Source organism: Dendrobates tinctorius, unplaced genomic scaffold (genome assembly GCF_039654945.1).
Source record: "Dendrobates tinctorius isolate UK_male_01 unplaced genomic scaffold, ASM3965494v1 ptg000022l, whole genome shotgun sequence".
NCBI classification, from domain to species: Eukaryota; Metazoa; Chordata; class Amphibia; order Anura; family Dendrobatidae; genus Dendrobates; species Dendrobates tinctorius.
The window spans coordinates 33,774,464-33,797,062 of record NW_027361690.1 but is presented as its reverse complement, the minus strand read 5'-3'; the positions used below and the strand labels follow the sequence as shown (position 1 = coordinate 33,797,062).

At 45.6% G+C, this 22,599-nt stretch overlaps 1 protein-coding gene across 1 annotated transcript in view; it reads right to left on the bottom strand.

Annotated features, from left to right (window-relative positions):
- TMC3 (transmembrane channel like 3) overlaps window positions 1-22,599 on the bottom strand; it is a 152,626-nt gene that overhangs the window by 42,365 nt on the left and 87,662 nt on the right. Inside the window, exons 9-13 of the mRNA XM_073568572.1 lie at window positions 6,471-6,514; window positions 4,869-5,016; window positions 3,295-3,404; window positions 3,134-3,209; window positions 2,036-2,266 (exon numbers count right to left, since the gene is read on the bottom strand). Of these exons, the coding sequence (XP_073424673.1) occupies window positions 2,036-2,266; window positions 3,134-3,209; window positions 3,295-3,404; window positions 4,869-5,016; window positions 6,471-6,514 (609 nt within the window). The remainder of the gene's footprint in view (window positions 1-2,035; window positions 2,267-3,133; window positions 3,210-3,294; window positions 3,405-4,868; window positions 5,017-6,470; window positions 6,515-22,599) is intronic.

The following is a 22,599-nucleotide window of genomic DNA, read 5'->3' as shown; positions in this document are numbered from 1 at the left end:
TATATATATATATATATATATCTATATATACATGAGTATACACAATTAAGAGTCAGCCACACTTGAAATGCATCAGTATTTGTTATGTCCATGCTACAACAAAGCTGCTTGATCTATATATATGTACAGTGAAGGGCAGAAGGGTGACAATGTTGTGAGCATTTGACTTTCAGGCTCCATATTTCATTATCCACTTCTGCTTTGAACTTGAGACTGCCATGATTTTATAGACAATTATCTTACATATATCATACTTAAATTTGACTTGCAACTATTGCAACTATTTAGCATATGATTAGTTATGCAGATTCTGGTCATGTTGCTACATTGTTACTGTTTTTCTCCTAAAGACATAAATTTTAAATTTTAGCATTTTGTAAATCCACCTTTGGCTTTCAACACTGCCTAAATCCTTCTGGGCATGCTCACATTCAAACATGTGTTGACTGAAATTTGATCTCAGGTCTCTTCTACATGTTCCCAAAGTTGGTGCATACTGGTAGACTTACTTGGGTATGTATACAGTTTTTTCTTCAATTCTACCCACAAGTGTTTGATTGGGTTTCAGGTCCGGGGACTATTGGGACCATTCCAGCAACTCTACTTCATTGTCACTGAACCAGTCTCGATGTATACTTTGTGTTGTTGTCCTGTTGGAACACTATGTTGTCCTTTTCATACCCATAGTACTTGAGTGTATGAAGTAACTCATCTTGGAGGAAACTCACATATAGCTCAGCATTGAGACCACCATCGATCCTGGTCAAGTATACAATTTCCTTCAATTTCTCAATCTGTTAGCCCCTTGTTCCCTTGTTTCTTTCAGACACACACTAGTCTATTGATTTTTGTGTCATTGCTACAAATTACCCAATTCAAATCTTTAAATGTCCATTTTTCGTACTTGTTTGCAAACTCGAAGCAATGCTTATTATGACAATATTGGAGTTGAGGCTTCTTCACCTTTTTTCGGGCCACCGTTCCAGACTTGTGTAATGTGCATCACATGGTGCTTGCATCAACGTTTGTGAGCTCAATATTATGAAGCATGTGAGCCACCTCCACTGCCATGTTTGTCCCACCAGAACTGATAGACCTTGAGATGAACCGACTTGTTGACTCTGATATTTTTTGCCTGGATGTCCACCTTTTGGCATCTGAATGGATAGACAGACTTAATTTCATATTCTTCCAACTGTCATAGCACTCACATGATGCAGTTTGGCAATTTTCTTGGCCAAGAGACCGCTATCGATGAGCTGGATGATGCTGTTTCTCTTTTCTTGGTTGTCTTCATGGTTGCTCCTTGATTCGAACCAGTGACCTTTCACTTGGGAATCAACCTAATAATGTACTGAGCTATTAGGGAATGTGAGAACAGGTTGTATCTTGAAGTATTCAGGAAGAAAAATATTTTTCAACCACCAGGAGCAAAACAGTAATAATGCAGTGACATGACCAGAATCTGCACTACTAATCATATGCTAAATAGTTGCAAGTCAAATCTATGTGTGAGATGGCCAAGATGATTATTTATAAAATCATGGTAGTCACACGATCAAAGAAGTAGTGGATGGTGAGATATGGAGCCTGAAAGTCAAAAGTTCAAAACGTTGCTACCCTTTTGCTCTTCACTGTATATACAGTATATATATATATATATATATATATCTATATCTATATCTACAATTAAGAGTCAGCCAGACTTGAGACGCGTCAGTATTTGTTATGCCCATGCTACTATTTTAATGAAGTCACAATAAAAAAGTTTGCTTTTAATTTGCTTTCCTGGATTGGAAAACCCTTTTTCTTAACTTCAAACAAAGCCGCTTGATACCTTGCAAGCTTTATCTGTGCTCAGTGGAGTGGATTGCACCAGGAACCATATTGAACAAAATACATATATTTCATGAGTATCCACAAACTGTGCAGGTATCTTTCTCACATAGCATCCTGCCTTTGTGTGTTGTAGCCTTTAACCACATTTTTCCTACTGTACATAAGTCATTTGCCATGTACCACTGTCATTACTCACCTGTCCTACATAGGTTTCCCAACATTCATTTTTATGTGGTCGGATGGTTGGTATAATAGACAATGTTGTCTGGTTGTCAATAAGTGCCAACGGCTTTGTCATGTTCTGCTCAAATTCTAGAAGTGTGGAGTTTGTGTCCATTCCAATAGCAGAAGTTGCAGTAGAAAACACAGTGACTGCTGTGGTAGCATAGAGAGGGGCAGCGTCTCTGAATGTGTCATTACTGCTATTCTGAAACAAAACATGCCAAAAAAAACATGAAAATGCTTGGATCTGATAAAATAAAATCTCTTATACTCTCCTCAGTGCCAGCGCCGTTCCAGCGGTGTCGACACTCTCGTTCCCGGGGCTCTCGTGTGGTTGTTATGACACATGAGCCTGGTGCCCAATCAGTGCTGGTGTTACTGGCTGCCCCTGTCCTTCCTCCTGATGTTCGATTTGTCCAAAGGTGAGGCCAGTGATGCCAGCGCTGATTGGGTGCATGGCTCAGGTGTCATAACCACATGACAGCCCCTTGAACACGAGTCCCAACACCGCTGGAATGGCGTTGGCCCTGAGGAGAGTATAAGCTTTATTATTTTATTGGGGCCAAGAGCGGTGTATTAGAAGGGGTTGTCCAAGTTTGGGTTGGTCCATATTTGCTGACTTTACATAGTTTCTTTTTTTGGGCATAGATTGTTGACAACACATGTAAATTTCCTCAAGGATTCTATTTATATTATATTGTTATTTGATCTATTAAGACTATTTTGATGGTTGGTTTCGATAGACGTGGGCGTCTCAGATTTATTTCAGGCTAATTGTATTTCTTCATGTTATAGTTGACTTTTTAAATGTTTTTATACTTGTGTGCTTTATGTTTCAATAAAATATTTTCCATTTTTTGGTGGTCCCTGTATTCAGTTTTGTTATAGAAACACGAGTGCCGGCATGGGAGGTAAGTATAAGCTTTTTTATTTTATTGGCGCTAAACATTTAGATCAAGAAGGGGTTGTCCTAGTGCTGGACAGAGTTGTCCACTACTAGGTGGAAGATGTGAAGTTAGTTCCATGGCTTTATTGATAATTCATTTGTGTAAAAGCTTCACTTTTAACTTACTTCACTCATGCTGTTTACTTTGTCCAGTAGGGCAATGATTAAACTGTACAAGTTGCCTAGATACAAAACCAGAACCCTGAAGACAGAACAGATAAAGTGAATATCTGGATAACAAGTCTCCATGAAGCCAGTATCATCTGAATTATGCTCTTCATTCTCACCTCGCCAGCTGGAATCGTAATGTTGTTCTAGGATGATACATTTCCAAGGCAGCTACCAGCTCAAATGCTGAAGGAGCAATCATGGTTATAAGTGAAACCACAACGCTCACCTGTGAAGAAGTACACAGCATCCACATATATATCAGACACAACATATTTAAATTCAAGTGTTATTGATTCTCCATTAAATGTGTTTTCCTATCAGGACCACCCCTGCCTCTATGCCTTATTATATCAGGATCACATTCTTGGACACTCCATTTACTAGTGTGAACTTGTGAAACCTATCTGCTCATGTAATAAATGGTCCATTCGTTTGCAAAGTAAATGTTTGGCTGATCACATCTTCTCTCACAGTTCATCATGAGATAGAAGCCGAATGAATTCTAAAGCCCTCTTTACATTTAGCGATGCACCAGTGATTCCGACAACGATATGACCCGGTCAGGATCGCTGGTGCATCACTAAATGGTCGCTAGTGAGCTGCCAAACAGGCAGATCTCACAGCGATGCAGCAGCGGTCGTTACTTACCTTTCAGACGCGGCGATGATGATGTCCTCCCGCCCGCGTCCACACGTCGCTCGTCGGCGCCAGCAGGAAGCGGCCGACAAGAAATGGACGTGGACGATCTCGCGCGATCAGCGACAGCCAGTGGGGGAGCCGGTCGGAGGTAAGTATCACACATAGCGATATCGCTAGCAATATCGCTGCTGCATCACAAAATGGGTGACGCTTTAGCGATATTGCTAGCGATATCGCTATGTGTAAAGCCCCCTTTAGGGCTCGTGCAGATGACAGTATATCTCAGACGAGTGCCATCTGTTGTTTTGATGGCCAGCACTTGTCCCAATGTTATTCTATAAGGCAGTGCACGTGTCCAATTTTTTACCTAGTCAGTCTGAGGAATAAATCACAGCATGCACAATTTAACTCCAATAATTAGATTGCACTCTCACATTCATGTCTATGGGTCCGTGGAAAATATCAGACCACACTTGGGTGACATCACATCACATTTCCATTGACTGACTTTATCGGCGAGGTGGAGAAACTTTTTTTTTGCTCTACACCTGCAAGAAAATCAGATCCTACTCTGATCAAACTCTGATAAAAGTATGATTAGCATAATCAGACCGATTTTCTCGGATGTGCAGAAAGCGGTTGGTTGTTTTTCTAGATGACTCACATACATACGCAATTTAACATGACAATGCCAAGCAATATTAAAGACTTTGTCATTGCTTACTTTTAGCTACAAGGCATAATATTTTTGCCCCAAGGGAAATATTTGTTAACCAATAAACCTAGCAATATTGGGCAAACAAAAATAATGAAATCAATAAAAAGGGTTTATTTGCAAAAAAAAAAATGGAGAAATGCATGCATAAAGTATTGATACTATCATAAAATTAAAAATGCAAGTAATAAAACATAAACTGAATTCATGAAGCCAAACTACTGATTGGGTGGACTGTGCGTAATGTAAAGAGCTTAGCCACACGATTTAGACAATGCGAAACATACTAAACCAGATTATTACCCCAGAGAAAGGAAGAGAATTAAGCTAATTTACCTCATTTTTCTCCCAAAGTGATAGCTCTATTTTTGTACGTTCCAGTTTTTGAGATCTGTCTACCACAAAGTAGATAATGTATATACTGCCGGCAAGCGAGAGTAGAACTAAGATATTGGCAAGAATTCTTAGACTTATTGTAACTGCCCTGGAATCAGAACATGTGGTAAAGTGAAGATGGTTTCATATTTGCTTGTGATACATATAGGTAGAGATGCAAAATTACATTAAAAATTACCTTTATCTTAAAGAGGATGCATAGGATTGAGATTTTGATGATCTATCCTTAGGATAAGTCATCAGATTGTTTGAAGTCCTTCAGCCCTCACTCCCACCAATGAGGTCCTATGGCAGCTGGAAGTATATAGTATAGAGAGCTGGGACACCAAATCTCAGCATACTGCATAGGCCTCTTTCACACTTCCGTTTTTTACAATCAGTCACAATCCGCCAGGTTTTGAAAAAAACGGATCCGCAATTTTCTTTTGAGGATCCGTTTTTTTCCCCATTGACTTCCATTATTGGCGGATTGTGACGGATTGCCGTCCGTTGCATCCGTTTTTTTTGCGGATCCGCCAAAAGTTCCTGTCCGTCACCATCCTCAAAGATTTGAAAACGGAGCTTGCAACGTTTTTTTCTGTGGCGGATCCTCCAGACACTCATTTAACCCGAAATTCTTTCTGGTGCCGGACAAAAAAAAAATTCTCTCTCTCTCTCTCTCTCTCTCTCTCCTTTTCCAGGCTGCGATTCCTTTAAAATTCTTCATTTGTCGGATCCATAAAAAAAACGGACGGGTGCCATCCGTTGTCATCAGTACTAAAACGGATCCGCCATCCGTCCTTTTGGCGGATCTTGACTGATGCAAAAAACTGAAGTGTGAAAGAGGCCATAGTGGTAGTTTTCGAGTACTATAGCATCTGAGAATGGTCACTAATCAGTGAAAAGGAGATTTGGTATCCCAGCTCCTTAAACGTTTTTTTTCAGAGACGCCCCAGGGCCTGCTACCAGTTATCAGTTGGGGTGCCTGACATCGACCCCATCTTCCCCCACTGATCCTATATTGATGAACCTATTCTAAGGATGTCATCAATAGCTAAATCTTAGTCCCTTTTAATAAGAAAAATCACACTATAAATATCAAACCTTTGAAAATACAACGCTACGAACCAACAAAGCCTAATATGTTTATTTGTTACAGGGATTGTTACAACCGTCTGATCACATACTGTATCTGATTACCTTGTATATTGCTGAAATGAAATATAGCATGTTCTCATGCAAACAGCTTATTCCAATAAATTGATTACATGTACAGTATGTTCATCTCCGAATGCCATTTTTAGAGTACATATATTACATATAATATTAGATTCCTTTTTGTCCTGAGTTATGGTCTGTACTGTATTCCAGAGCTACAGTATATTCACAATTTTACATGATTAGACTTTAGTGGTAAACTCTATCCTTATCAGTGCACACGGAGCAATGTAACAAGAATAACATGGGCGCATCTTTTTCCATCATACAATCAATTTAACTATGTAACAAAATCGCATCTAACACAATGTGAAACCTAAAAAAGTAGTTTAGAGTTGTACTTACAAATTCTTGCTTTTTCGCTTTTCCTGCTCTTCTAATATTGCTTCCTTTTAAGAAAAGTAAGAAAAGAAGCAAATTAATAGCCAACCTCCAAAATACAATTGGTCAATATAATAACATCAGTTGTTATTATGGTAAAGATTGTCTCTCCTTACAGGGAATCTGTCAGCTGTCTCATGCCACCCGAACCACAGGCAGGATGAAATACAGGCAGGCAGCTCACTTTGAGGCATTTCAGAGAAAACACAGCTTGAAAAATGAGCCAAGCACAGAGAGAGGAGTCTAGAAGCCCAGCCTGCTGGGCGGCTGGCTTTGATCTTTCTCCATCCAGCTTGTTTTCATTGATTCATCTCTCCCTGAAGCATATGCCTACTGCCTGCATACTGCCTGTGGTTAGGGCAGCATGAAGATCTTAATAGGAACTGCAGAATTTATTGTGTAACTTATGCTTAAGGGAGCCTCAAAATGTAACTGTTGTCTTATTTTTTTCATAAATCAATACTACACATGAAAATAACAAACTTTGTAATATATCTTATTAGAGAAATCTACTTCTTTCTCCTTCTGGATTGATCATGCACTTTCAAAATGCTGTATACAGACAGGACAACATGGGATCGCATCTAAGAAAATGTTCTTCCTCTCAGAAAGAATCAGCTGTGATCCACTACTGTCCGGCCTGTTTACTCTCTTTTGCTTTCCCCCCTGCCCAGGAGATGTGGTATGATCAGACCAGGTTCCTGCATGGCCAGACACAGCCATTACACAGTACACAGCAGGGGCACATTTATAAGATTAGCTCAGCACAGGAACATTTATTTAACACATGCAATTGTGGAAGTTATTATTATTCCAAGATCTATTACTTAAAATCTTCTGCACTTTGTGGGACAGACTCTTTACTGAAGAGCCTTGAACTCACTCATATGATAAATATGATTATACCGTACATACTCGAGTATAAGCCGATATTTTCAGACCATTTTTTGGGGCTGAAAGTCCCCCTCTCGGCTTATACTCGAGTCATATACGCCAGGGTGTCGGCGGGGGGAGGAGGAGTGGGGGTGTCAGATCATACTTACCCCCTCCTGGATCGTCTCTGCAGCCCCCTGCTTCTTCCAAGGTCTCCGGCGCCTGCCTTCAGCAGTCACGTGGTACTGCTCATTAAAGTCATGAATATGCCCATATTCATGACTATAATGAGTGGTACCACGTGACCGCTGAAGGAAGGAATAGCTGACGGAGACCATTGGAGAAGCTGGGGGGCTGCAGAGACCGCGCCAGGAGGGGGTAAGTATATGCAATGTTCACCTGTCCCCGTTCCACCGCTGCACGCCACTCTGTCTGCCGGGTCCTTTGTCAGTGACGTTCAGGCAGCAGAGTATGCGATGATGTGGTTAGTGCATGCCGCGCCCTCTGCTGCCTGAACGTCACTGACAGAGGACCAGGCAGACAGAGCGGTGCGCAGCGGTGGAACGGGGACAGGTGAATATCTAAGGTGCCGAGTCCTGAGGCAGCGGCGACATCGGCACCTGTCCCCCATAGCGTGCCGGTGTCCCCGCCTGCTCAGGACACCGGTCCCTGGCCCCCAGCGACAAGATGTGAGTATGTCTTTTTTTTTGCAGCAGCAGCATATGGGGGCATAATCTATAGAGCATCTTATGGGGCAGCATATGGTGGCATAATCTATGGAGCTTCTTATGGGGCAGCATATGGGGCATAATCTATGGAGCAGTGTTATGATTGGGTCACCGAGGAGGAAAGCAAGACCAAGCTAAGCCACAGAAAACCAGAGTGGTTGGTAACTAAGCAGATTGCAGACCCCTGATCCTAGCCACACAACTAGCAGTAGAAGTGGAGCGTACCTACGATGATTCTAGATGCCTCGACACAGTCAGAGAACTAAATAAGCCTAAAGCAAGAAAGGGGAAATCTAAACTGCCCCAGAGCAGACCCAAAAGAAATAGATAGCCCCCAAACATATATTGTCGGTGAGACAAGATGAAAACACAAACACAGGTAGGAAAATAGGCTGAGCAAACGATGGGGTCCAAACTAACTAGACAGGACAGGAAAGGAAAGACACTGTCTGCAATCACACAAAAAACCCTTCAAAAAATGCACAACACATTCTGATAGAAAAAATACTGAAGTCACTAGACTTCACCCACTATATCATCAACCTGGTATATTCTGAAAACAGAGCAAAGAGAGGCCAATCTAATAAGGGACAAAAACAAACTGGCACAAACAGTAACATAAGGATGGAAATTCAGCACAGCCCCAGCTGGGGCTGGCTGACCACACAAAACTGAAATAGACAAAACCAAATCAAATGTGAACAATAGCACTTAGCTTGAGCATTCAGGGACTGAGCTGGAAACTAAGACCTCAGGAGGCAGGAAAAATCACCAGCAGAGATAGAGGGAGTTGGCTGTCTTAAATCAAGTCAAAAACTCCCAATGTCCAATCATCCTCCTCATTATCAGGTGGCAGGCCTCTGTTAATTAGATCAGCTCCATTACCTCCAGTAACCACCAGAGGGAGCCCAGAAAGAGAACTCGTGACCCCTCTGTCAATAAAATCATCTCCACTACCTTCACCAGCAACCAGAGGTAGGCCAGAAAGTGAATTCACAACAGTACCCCACCTTAAGGAGGGATCACTGAACCCTCATCCACGCCATCAGGCCGATCAGGATGGGCCCGGTGAAAAGCATGAACCAATCTATTGGCATGAATGTCAGAAGCAGAGACCCAAGAATTATCCTCCTGGCCATAACCCTTCCATTTGACCAAGTACTGGAGTCTCCGTCTAGCCAAATGAGAATCCAATATTTTCTCTACCTCATATTCCACATTGCCTTTAACCAATACAGGGTCAGGAGGTGCCACCATAGGAACTACTGGCTCCACAAACCTCTTCAACAGAGATTTATGAAACACGTTATGGATCTTAAACGTAACTGGAAGAGCCAATCGAAAAGAAACAGGATTAAGAATCTCCAAAATCTTATAAGGTCCAATGAATCTTGGCTTGAACTTTGGAGACACAACCTTCATGGGAACATTCTTTGACGGCAACCAAACCATATCACCCACTTTAAACCGGGGACCAATGGTGCTATGCCTGTTGGAAAACCGTTGGGCTTTTTCCTGAGAGAGGGACAACTTATCCACCACTTGGTCCCAAATCTGCTGCATTCTCTCTACCACAGTATCCACACTTGGGCAGGTCGAAGATTCCACTTGCCCTGAAGAAAATCGAGGATGAAACCCAAAGTTACAGAAAAAGGGCGACATAAAAGTGGCAGAACTAGCTCTATTGTTTAGCGCAAATTCGGCCAAGGGCAAAAATGAGACCCAGTCATCCTGATCAGCAGATATAAAACATCTCAAATAGGACTCCAAAGTCTGGTTTGTTCTCTCAGTCTGCCCATTTGTCTGAGGATGAAACGCAGAGGAGAAAGATAACTGAATTCCCAGATTGGAACAAAAAGTTCTCCAAAATCTGGAAACAAACTGGACTCCTCTGTCCGACACAATGTTCTCAGGAATCCCATGCAACCGAACCACCTGTTGTAAAAACAAGGGCACCAACTCTGAAGAAGATGGCAACTTTGGGAGTGGGACAAGATGGATCATCTTAGAAAATCTATCACAAATCACCCAGATAACAGTCATTCTCTGAGAGACAGGAAGATCAGAAATAAAATCCATTGAGATATGGGTCCATGGCCTCTTGGGCACCGGCAGGGGCATCAACAACCCACTAGAACGAGAACAGGGTTTAGACCGAGAACAAGTCCCACAGGACCGCACAAAATTCCTGACATCACGAGATAAGGCAGGCCACCAAAAAGACCGACTCACCAAATCTCTGGTACCAAAAATACCTGGATGACCAGCCAACACGGAGCAATGAATTTCAGACATTACTCTCTTCTTCCACTGGTCAGGAACATACAATTTTCCCACAGGGCAATGCTCAGGTTTGTCCTCCTGAAATTCCTCCAGGGCTAGAATGGCAGTAGGCTCGGTCACAATAAGAGAATCCACAAAGAAACTCCTAGAAAGGGCGTCCGCCTTAACATTCTTAGTGCCCAGAAGAAAAGAGACCACAAAATTAAGACGAGTGAAAAACAAGGCCCACCTAGCCTGTCTAGGATTCAAGCGTTTGGCTGATTCAAGATAAATCAAATTCTTGTGGTCGGTGAGGAACACAACTTGATGTCTAGCTGCCTCCAACCAATGTCTCCACTATTCAAATGCCCATTTCATGGCCAACAATTCCCGATTCCTCACGTTCAGCCCTTGCGTTCAGATGGGGAGAACTTTCGAGAAAAGAAGGCACAGGGATTCATTTTATAAGTTACCGGATCTTTTTGGGATAAAACAGCTCCTGCACCAATCTCAGAAGCATCTACCTCCACCTGAAATGGAAGTGAGACATCAGGTAGCCGTAGAACCGGAGCAGAAGTGAATCTCCGCTTAAGCTCCTGAAATGCCGAGACTACCTCTGGAGACCAATTCACCACATCAGCGCCCTTCTTGGTCAGATCAGTCAGTGGTTTGACAATACCAGAAAAATTACCTATAAATTTACGATAGAAATTAGCAAAACCCAAAAACTTCTGGAGAGTCTTCAAAGAAGTGGGCTGAACCACATAAATGGCCTGTACCTTGGTCGGGTCCATTTCAATAGCCGACGGAGACAAAATAAATCCCAAAAATGAAATCCTCTGTACACCAAAAAGGCATTTCGATCCCTTAACATACAGGGAATTTTCCCTCAAAATCTGGAACACAGTCCGGACATGTTCCACATGAGAATCCCAATCACTGGAAAAGATCAAAATATCATCCAGATAAATGATCAAAAACTTATCCACAAAGTCCCGGAAAATATCGTTCATAAAAGATTGGAAGACAGAAGGGGCATTAGTGAGCCCAAAAGGCATCACCAGGTACTCAAAGTGTCCCTCCGGAGTATTAAACACCGTCTTCTATTCATCCCCGTGCTTGATGCGAGTAAGATTATACGCCCCCCTGAGGTCAAGCTTGGTAAACCAGCAGGCACTTTTAACTCTGGAAAATAAATCAGAATTCAGGGGTAACGGGTACTGATATTTAACAGTGATTTTGTTAAGGGAACGATCGTCAATGCAAGGCCTTAATGAGCCATCTTTCTTGGTCACAAAAAAACCCCAGCACCTAAGAGTGAAGAGGATGGTCTAATATGACCCTTCTCCAACGACTCCTTGATATAAGATCGCATAGCATCATGTTCGGGTACCGATAAGTTGAAAAGCCGACCCTTGGGAAATTTACACTCGGGCATCAACTCAATTGCACAGTCATAACTCCTATGAGGAGGCAAAGATGCAGACTTACTCTCACTGAATACATCAGAAAAATCAGCCAAATAATCAGGAATATCATGAGACTGGGGAGAGGTGGAGAAAACAGGAGTGTCACCAGGCCCGGATTGGTAATATAACCAACCGGGCATTTTCCCGCTGGGCCGCTGTCATGTGGGCCGCGGGCGGCAGCGCCTGATCATCTGCCGCTTGCCAGCTGATGCGGCCACTGGCCAGGCTGTTGCTCCTGCCCCCGGCCCTATGCGGGCACGTGGATATAGTTTCCAACCCTCACGCACAGCAGGGAGATAAGCCGCCACGCCCCCACACGCACCCCATCCTCACCGTAGCATGAGACCTCCCCCCGCAGCCACTCACAGCGTCACTTGCTTGCTCTCTTCTCTGTTCACAGGACCTGTGATGAGGTCACAGGAGGGGAGGAGTCAGGGGTCACATAATCAGGAGCCTTTGTCCAGACCCCTGATCATGTGACCCCTGACTCCGCCCCTCCTGTGACCTCATCACAGGTCCTGTGCGCTCAGCCTTGCCTCTTGGTGTCTGAAAGACTCTGCTGTGCTGTTGTCATGGTGCTGGATGAGGTAAGTACCGTATGTGTGGGGTCAGGAGGGGTTTACAGGGTAGATGTAGCAGAGCTGTTTGTGTATGAGGTGTACGGAGTGGAGCTGTGTGTGTACGAGGTGTACGGAGCGGAGCCGTGTGTGTACGAGGTGTACGGAGCGGAGCCGTGTGTGTTGTGAGTTCATTTTTCCCTTCACCATTGAGGTCTGATGAACTCCCTCTTCTGGTGAAGGAAGGTAGTGAGGCTGATTACAAAGCACCTGAGCAGAATGATGATGACTGGGTGACTGGGATTGCTGACTGGATATAAGGCAGCCGACGCCCTTCTGCCTTGCGGGTGATTCCTCTGAGGGATTCTTGGAGACCAGTCTGATTCCTGCTCCTCAAAAGCTAAGTTTTCTGCTCTACTTTTTGCATTTGTGTTTTGGTTTTGTTTTGCCTTGTTTTTCTGGATTTCTGCCTTTCCCTGCTGGGTGAGCTGAATTCCTTTTTGCTCTGTCTTCAGATAATACCTGAGTACTGATATAGTCTTTTTGAAGCCTAGCGTCTTCAGGGCTTTTTTCCCTATCAGTCTGTTGGCTCTTGTTTTTGAGAGGGTTTTGGCGGATTGCAGACAGCAGCTTTTCTATTCTGTCCTATTTAGTTAGCTTGGGCCCCATCTTTTGCTCAGCCTATCTTTCTATCTGTGTGAGTGTTTTTTCATCTTGCTTCACCGTCATTAAATGTTGGGGGCTGCCTATTGCTTTGGGGTCTGCTCTGGGGCAGTTTAGATTTCCCTTTCTGTCTTTAGGCTATGTAGTTCTCCGGCTGTGATCGAGGGGTCTAGGGCACCGTAGGAACCCCCCACGGCTACTGCTAGTTGTTGTTGTTAGGTTCAGGGGTCTGCAATCCGATAGCTGCCAACTTCTCTGGTTTTCTGGACTTAGCTTGTATTTCTGTTTTTGCCTCCTACGGTGACTCATTCATAACAGAATCACCCGCCATACCGCAGATCCTAGGGTACTCAATAGCAGGAAAGAATTGTAAAAAAAAAAAAAAAAGTTTGTATATTTTTTCCTCTATATCTCTGAGGCCGTAGGGGGAATTTTTTTTTCTCTCAATGGAGATAAAGCAATTGTCTGATCGTGTGGAGCAGCTCGCTGCGGAAGTGCGGGGAATTTCCACCTACCTTGCTCATTCACGTGCTGCTGAACCAAAGATCCCTACTCCTGATGTGTTTTTTGGGGATCTGTCTAAATTTTTGAATTTCAAAAATAATTGTAAATTATTTTTTGCCTTGAAGCCTAACTCGTCAAGGAGCTCCGCGCAGCAGGTTAAAATTGTCATCTCTTTGCTGCGTGGCGATCCCCAGGATTGGGCGTTTTCTTTGAAACCAGATGATCCTATTCTGACTAATGTGGACGCATTTTTTTAAGCCTTGGGGTTGTTGTATGACGAACCTAATGCTATTGATCAGGCTGAAAAGACCCTGTTGGCATTGAGCCAGAGTCGAGATTCTGCAGAATTGTACTGTCAAAAATTCCGAAAGTGGGCGGTCCTTACTACCTGGAATGATAATGCCTTGGCAGCTCTCTTTTGGAAGGGTTTGTCAGAAGCCGTAAAAGATACTATGGTGGGATTTCCTGTTCCCTCTGGTCTTGACGATTCTATGTCATTAGCCATTCAGGTTGATCGACGTTTATGTGAACGCAGGACTGCACGAGATGTGTTGCCACCTGTTGAACAAGTGTATGAACCTATGCAATGTGATAGAGTTTTGTCCAGGGAGCAATGTCAGGAGTTCAGAAGGCGTAATAAGCTGTGTTTTTTTTGTGGAGATGCCTCGCATATTATTTCTGTCTGTCCTAAACGAGAGAAACGTTTTGCACACACGTTTTCTGTGGGTGGTGTTCAACCTAAGTTTCTTCTGGCAATTACTCTGATCTGCTCCCTGTCCACATTTTCCACCAAGGCTTTTGTGGATTCGGGAGCAGCCCTGAACCTAATGGACTTGAATTTTGCTAAACGTTGTGGATTTCCGATGACACCTCTGCGGACGCCTATCCCTTTGAGGGGGATTGATGCTACTCCTTTGGCGAAAAATAAACCTCAGTTTTGGACCCAGGTGGTAATGCGGGTCGCCCCAGACCATCAAGAAAATTGCAGATTTTTGGTGTTGCATAATTTGCATGATACCATTGTTCTGGGGTTTCCCTGGTTGCAAATTCATAATCCAGTTTTGGATTGGAAATCTGTGTCTGTGGTGAGTTGGGGTTGTCGGTGTGCCCTTAGTGAGGCTCCGGTTTTTTCCACCTCTCCTCAGTCGCATGATGTTCCTGACTATTTGGCGGACTTTTATGATGTATTTAGTGAGAATGAGTCTGCGTCTTTGCCTCCTCATAGGAGTTATGACTGTGCAATTGAACTGAGCCCGGGGTGTAAATTTTCTAAGGGTCGTCTCTTCAATTTATCTGTACCCGAGCACGAGGCTATGCGATCCTATATTAAGGAGGCGTTGGAGAAGGGTCATATTAGACCATCCTCTTCACCCTTAGGTGCCGGTTTTTTTTTCGTGGCCAAAAAGGATGGTTCATTAAGGCCTTGTATTGATTATCGTGCCCTCAACAAAATTACTATTATATATCAGTATCCGTTACCCCTGATTTCGGATCTATTCTCCAGAGTTAAAGGTGCTTGCTGATTTACCAAGCTTGACCTCAGGGGGGCGTATAATCTTATCCGCATTAAGCATGGGGATGAATGGAAGACGGCGTTTAATACTCCAGAGGGACATTTTGAGTACCTGGTGATGCCTTTTGGGCTCACTAATGCCCCTTCTGTCTTCCAGTGCTTCATGAACGACATTTTCCGAGACTTTGTGGATACATTTTTGATTATCTATCTGGATGATATTTTGATCTTCTCCAAGGATTGGGATTCTCATGTGGAACATGTTCGGACTGTGTTCCGGATCTTGAGGGAGAATTCCCTGTATGTCAAAGGATCGAAATGCCTTTTTGGGGTACAGAGGATTTCAATTTTGGGATTTATTTTGTCTCTGTCAACTATTGAAATGGACCCGGCCAAGGTACAGGCCATTTATGATTGGGTTCAGTCCACTTCTTTGAAGGCCCTCCAGAAGTTTTTGGGTTTTGCTAATTTTTATCGGAAATTTATAGCAAAATTTTCTAGTATTGCCATGCCATTGACTGATCTGACTAAAAAGGGTGCTGATTAGTGTTGAGCATTCCGATACTGCAAATATCGGGTATCGGCCGATATTCGCTGCATCGGAATTCCGATACCGAGTACCGATATTTTTTCAATATCGGATATCGGAATCAGAAGTTCCCATAATGCAAAGAGCCACTGTTGTGGCCCTGATTGGCTGCCGAAATGACGTCAGCATGATGCGCGGTCTGTGCGCATCATGATGCGCCGTCAGTTCGAGCCTTCCGGGGGGGGGGGTCTATGCCGACTGCCCGGGGTTCTGTACCGGCCTGCCGGGGGTCTGTGCCGACTGCCCGGGGGTCTGTGCGGACTGCCGGGGGACCGTACCGGCCTCCCGGTGGTCTGTGCCGACTGCCCGGGGGTCTGTGCCGGCCTGCCGGTGGTCTGTGCCGACTGCCCGGGGGTCTGTGCCGACTGCCCGGGGGTCTGTGCCGACTGCCCGGGGGTCTGTACCGGCCTGCCGGGGGGCTGTGCCGGCCTGCCAGTGGTCTGTACCGACTGTCCGGGGGTCTGAGCGGCCTGCCGGGGGTCTGTACCGGCCTGCAGGGGGGCTGTGCCGACTGTCCGGGGGTCTGTGCAGGTTGCGGGGGTCTGTGCAGGCATCATCCGATGGGACTACAAGTCCCATCGGGAGATGCCTGCTACCATGACGGTGATTGACACATTAGCCAATGATGGGACAGTAGTAGTCCCATCATCCGGCCTATGTGTTGAATGTAAAAAAAAAAAAAAATACTACATACATACTACATGCTACATACATACTACATACATACTACATGCTACATACATACTACATACATGCTACATACATGCAACATACATACTGCATATATACCACATGCATACTACATATATACCACATATATACTACATGCATGCAACATGCATACTACATATATACCACATATACCGGGGGGGCTGTGCCGACTGCCTGGGGGTCTGTGCCGACTGCCCGGGGGTCTGTACCGGCCTGCCGGTGGTCTGTACCGACTGTCCGGGGGTCTGTGCAGGCTGCGGGGGTCTGTACCGGCCTGTCGGGGGGCTGTGCCGGCCTGCCGGTGGTCTGTACCGACTGTCCGGGGGTCTGAGCGGACTGCCGGTGGGCTGTACCGGCCTGCCGGGGGGCTGTGCCGACTGTCCGGGGGTCTGTGCCGACTGCCCGGGGGTCTGTGCGGACTGCCGGGGGTCTGTACCGGCCTGCCGGGGGGCTGTGCCGACTGTCCGGGGGTCTGTGCCGAGTGCCCGGGGGTCTGTGCGGACTGCCGGGGGTCTGTACCGGCCTGCCGGGGGGCTGTGCTGGCCTGCCGGGGGGCTGTGCCGACTGTCCGGGGGTCTATGCAGGCTGCGGGGGTCTGTGCAGGCATCGTCCGATGGGACTACAAGTCCCATCGGGCGATGCCTGCTACCATGACGGTGATTGACACATTAGCCAATGATGGGACAGTAGTAGTCCCATCATCCGGCCTATGTGTTGAATGTAAGAAAAAAAAAATACATACTACATACATACTACATGCTACATACATACTAATTACATGCTACATACATGCAACATATATACCACATGCATGCAACATGCATACTACATATATACCACATATATACTACATGCATGCAACATGCATACTACATATATACCACATATACCGGGGGGCTGTGCTGACTGTCCGGGGGGCTGTGCCGGCCTGCCGGTGGTCTGTACCGACTGTCCGGGGGTCTGTGCAGGCTGCGGGGGTCTGTACCGGCCTGCCGGGGGGCTGTGCCGGCCTGCCGGTGGTCTGTACCGACTGTCCGGGGGTCTGAGCGGACTGCCGGGGGGCTGTGCCGGCCTGCCGGTGGTCTGTACCGACTGTCCGGGGGTCTGTGCAGGCTGCGGGGGTCTGTACCGGCCTGCCGGGGGGCTGTGCCAGCCTGCCGGTGGTCTGTACCGACTGTCCGGGGGTCTGAGCGGACTGGCGGGGGGCTGTGCCGGCCTGCCGGTGGTCTGTACCGACAGACCCCCGGACAGTCGGTACAGACTGAATGGGACTTCTGGTATCGGAATCGGCGATACCCGATACTTTTTTCGTATCAGGCCGATACCATCCGATCCGATATTTTAGGGTATCGGATGGTATCGCTCAACACTAGTGCTGATGTGTTGAATTGGTCTCCGGAGGCTGTTTCTTCCTTTCAGGAGCTGAAGCGAAGATTCACTTCTGCCCCACTTTTGCGACAACCTGATGTCTCACTCCAGTTCCAGGTAGAGGTGGACGCTTCTGAGATTGGTGCAGGAGCTGCTTTGTCCCAAAAGGATCCTGTAACATCTAAAATGAATCCCTGTGCTTTCTTTTCCCGAAAGTTCTCTCCATCTGAACGTAACTATGATGTGGGGAATCGGGAACTGTTAGCCATGAAATGGGCATTTGAGGAGTGGAGACATTGGTTGGAGGGAGCTAAACACCAAGTCGTGGTCCTCACTGACCACAAGAATTTGATTTACCTGGAGTCGGCCAAACGCTTGAACCCTAGACAGGCTAGGTGGGCCTTGTTTTTTACACGTTTTGATTTTGTGGTCTCTTTTCTTCCTGGCACTAAGAATGTCAAGGCAGACGCCCTCTCTAGGAGCTTCTTTGCTGATTCTCCTGTGGTGACCAAGCCTGCTACCATCTTAGGTGAAGGCGTAGTTCTTTCTGCCATCTCGCCCGATTTGAGACATGCTCTGGAAGAGTTCCAGGAGGCCAAACCTGAGCGTTGTCCCAGTGGAAAGTTGTATGTTCCTGACCAGTGGAAGAAGAGAGTGATGTCTGAAGTTCATTGCTCTGCATTGGCTGGTCATCCAGGTATTTTTGGTACTAGAGATCTGGTGAGTCGGTCTTTTTGGTGGCCCGCCTTGTCTCGTGATGTCAGGAATTTTGTGCAGTCCTGTGGGACTTGCTCCCGGCCTAAACCTTGTTCTCACTATAGTGGGTTGTTGATGCCTTTGCCAGTCCCCAGGAGGCCATGGACCCATATTTCAATGGATTTCATCTCTGATATGCCTGTCTCTCAGAGAATGACTGTTATTTGGGTGATTTGGTTCTCTAAGATGGTTCATCTTGTACCACTCCCTAAGTTGCCATCTTCCTCTGAGTTGGTGCCCCTGTTTTTGCAACAGGTGGTTCGCTTGCACGGGATTCCTGAGAACATTGTATGTGACAGAGGAGTTCAATTTGTGTCTAGATTTTGGAGGACTTTCTGTTCCAAGCTGGGAATTCAGTTGTCCTTCTCCTCTGCTTTTCACCCTCAGACCAATGGGCAGATGGAGAGAACAAACCAGACCTTGGAGTCGTATTTGAGATGTTTTATTTCCGCTGATCAGGATGATTGGGTTTCATTTTTGCCCTTGGCCGAATTTGCTTTAAATAATAGAGCTAGTTCTGCCACTTTGATGTCACCTTTTTTTTGTAACTTTGTGTTTCATCCTCGATTTTCTTCAGGGCAGGTGGAGCCTTCTGCCTGCCCAGGTGTTGACACTGTGGTGGAGAGAATGCACCAGATCTGGGACCAAGTGGTGGATAAGTTATCTCTCTCCCAGGAAAAGGCCCAGCGGTTTTCCAACCGACATAGGACCATTGGTCCCCAGTTTAAGGTTGGTGACATGGTTTGGTTATCATCAAAAAATATCGCTATGAAAGTGGCTTCTCCTAAGTTTAAGCCTAGATTTATTGGACCTTACAAGATTTTGGAGATTATTAATCCGGTCTCTTTTCGTTTGGCTCTTCCTGTCACATATAAAATTCATAATGTGCTTCATAAGTCCTTGTTGAAGAGGTTTGTTGAACCAGTTGTTCCTGGGGTGGCACCTCCGGACCCTGTATTAGTTGAAGGTAACATGGAATATGAGGTAGAGAAAATACTGGATTCCCGTCTGGCTAGACGGAGACTCCAGTATTTGGTTAAGTGGAAGGGTTATGGTCAGGAGGATAATTCCTGGGTCTCTGCCTCTGATATTCATGCCAAAAGATTGGTGCGTGCCTGTCATCGGGCTTACCCTGATCGCCCTGGTGGCGTGGATGAGGGTTCGGTGACCCCTCCTCAAGGGGGAGGTACTGTTGTGAGTTCATTTTCCCCTTCACCATTGAGGTCTGATGAACTCCCTCTTCTGGTGAAGGAAGGTAGTGAGGCTGATTACAAAGCACCTGAGCAGAATGATGATGACTGGGTGACTGGGATTGCTGACTGGATATAAGGCAGCCGACGCCCTTCTGCCTTGCGGGTGATTCCTCTGAGGGATTCTTGGAGACCAGTCTGATTCCTGCTCCTCAAAAGCTAAGTTTTCTGCTCTACTTTTTGCATTTGTGTTTTGGTTTTGCCTTGTTTTTCTGGATTTCTGCCTTTCCCTGCTGGGTGAGCTGAATTCCTTTTTGCTCTGTCTTCAGATAATACCTGCGTACTGATATAGTCTTTTTGAAGCCTAGCGTCTTCAGGGCTTTTTTCCCTATCAGTCTGTTGGCTCTTGTTTTTGAGAGGGTTTTGGCGGATTGCAGACAGCAGCTTTTCTATTCTGTCCTATTTAGTTAGCTTGGGCCCCATCTTTTGCTCAGCCTATCTTTCTATCTGTGTGAGTGTTTTTTCATCTTGCTTCACCGTCATTATATGTTGGGGGCTGCCTATTGCTTTGGGGTCTGCTCTGGGGCAGTTTAGATTTCCATTTCTGTCTTTAGGCTATGTAGTTCTCCGGCTGTGATCGAGGGGTCTAGGGCACCGTAGGAACCCCCCACGGCTACTGCTAGTTGTTGCTGTTAGGTTCAGGGGTCTGCAATCCGATAGCTGCCAACTTCTCTGGTTTTCTGGACTTAGCTTGTATTTCTGTTTTTGCCTCCTACGGTGACTCATTCATAACACGTGTGTGTACGAGGTGTAAAGAGCGGAGCCATGTGTGTACGAGGTGTACGGAGCGGAGCCGTGTGTGTACGAGGTGTACGGAGCGGAGCCGTGTGTGTACGAGGTGTACGGAGCGGAGCCGTGTGTGTACGAGGTGTACAGAGCGGAGCCGCGTGTGTATGAGGTGTACGGAGCGGAGCTATGTGTGTACTTGGTGTACGGAGCGGAGCCTTGTGTGTACGAGGTGGAGCCATATGTTTACGGGATGTACGGAGCGGAGCCAAGTGTGTATGGGGTATACGGAGTGGAGCCGTGTGTGTACGGAATGTACGGAGCGGAACCATATGTGTACGGGATGTACGGAGCGGAGCCAAGTGTGTACGAAGCATACAAAATGGGCTTTTCCAACAGACACAGGAGTACATGACGGAGCCCCGAGGAGCATTTTAAAACACACACATGACTTTCCACCTGAAGTGATGTGCTGGAAGCTGACTGGAAATGAGATAATTTCTTGAGGAGATTGTGACGGAATCAGGAATGCTTCAGATCCATCACCGTGTCCTCCTCCGACAGCGCAGACAGCAGGATTGCCTTGGAATCGGGGATGCCGGCCTTGTGAGCGGATCATGATATGTCCTGCATCGGGAGGCTCAGGTGGGCACTACAATGGGAGCCAGGCTGCTATAGTATCTTTATAGAATCTTTCTTTATTTATTTCTTTCTCTGTTCTTTCTTTCCCTCATTTTCTTTCTCTCGCTCTGTTCTTTCTTTCTCTCTCTAATCTTTCTTTTTTCTTTCTCTCTCTCTGTTCTTTCTTCCCCCTTCTTTCCTCTTTCTTTCTCTCTGTTCTTTCTTTCTTTCTTTCTTTCTTTCTTTCTTTCTCCTCTTTCTTTCTCTCTCTGTTCTTTCTTCTTTCTCTCTCTGTTCTTTATTTCTCTCTCACTCTCCTTTCTTTCTCTCTCTTTTTTCTTTTTTCTCTCTCTCTCTGTTTTCTCTCTTCCTTAGTGCCAGTCAGTGTGCCCATAATGCCAGCCACTGTGCCCTCAGTACCAGTCAGTGTGATCAGCAGTGCTAAATGGGTGCGATTAGGCGTGGACATGGGTGTGACTAGTTGCGAAATGGGTGTGGCCGGGCATGGCAGTCCGCAGTCTTTGTCCCTCTTTCCCTTCTTCAAAAGTTGGGAGGTATGATAGGGGCAGCTATGACCAGGGGGTCTGGTTGCCCAATGGATAGCAGTTCTCCCAGGAATTCTGTCACCATGTGTACAAAAGGGGACAGAGCTTTGGGAGGAGTACTGTACCTAAAAGCAATAAATAGGACTGAGCTGAAATACTGGGCACAGCTCTGACTACATGTTATATAGTCGTGTTAATCTCCTCTCACTTCTTGTAACCTACAAGTGTACAAAGATATTATATAGTCACCATGTGACTAGTGGGCCTATGTAACTTCAAATGCCAGGGCTGAATTTTAGTCCCAGTCCGGCCCTGAGTGTCACTAAGAACACACTGACGGGGTCACCACAGACACAGATTTCCAATTCAAAACAGGAATATGAGTTTGCAACCAGGGAAAACCCAGAACAATAGTATCATGCAAATTGTGCAACACCAAAAATTTTACAATTTTCTTGGTGGTCCGGGGCGATCCGCATTATCACCTGGGTCCAAAACTGAGGTTTATTCTCCGCCAAAGGAGTAGCATCAATACCCCTCAAAGGGATAGGAGTCCGCAGGGGTATCATGGGAAAACCACAACATTTAGCAAAGTCCAAATCCATCAGATTCAAAGCTGCTCCTGAATCTACAAAAGCCTTAGCGGAAAATGTAGATAAGGAGCAGATCAGAGTAATTGCCAAAAGGAACTTAGGTTGTACACTGCCCACAGCAAATGTGTGAGCAAAATGTTTCTCTCGTTTAGGGCAGACAGAAATGGTATGAGAGGCTTCGCCACAGAAAAAACACAGCTTATTACGCCTTCTAAACTCCTGAGGTTGCGCCCTAGACAAAACCCTATCACATTGCATGGGTTTAGACGTTTGCTCAAAAGGCGGCAACGCCTCTCGTGTAGTTTTATGTTCACGTAGACGCCGATCAACTTGAATGGCTAATGACATAGAATCATCAAGACCAG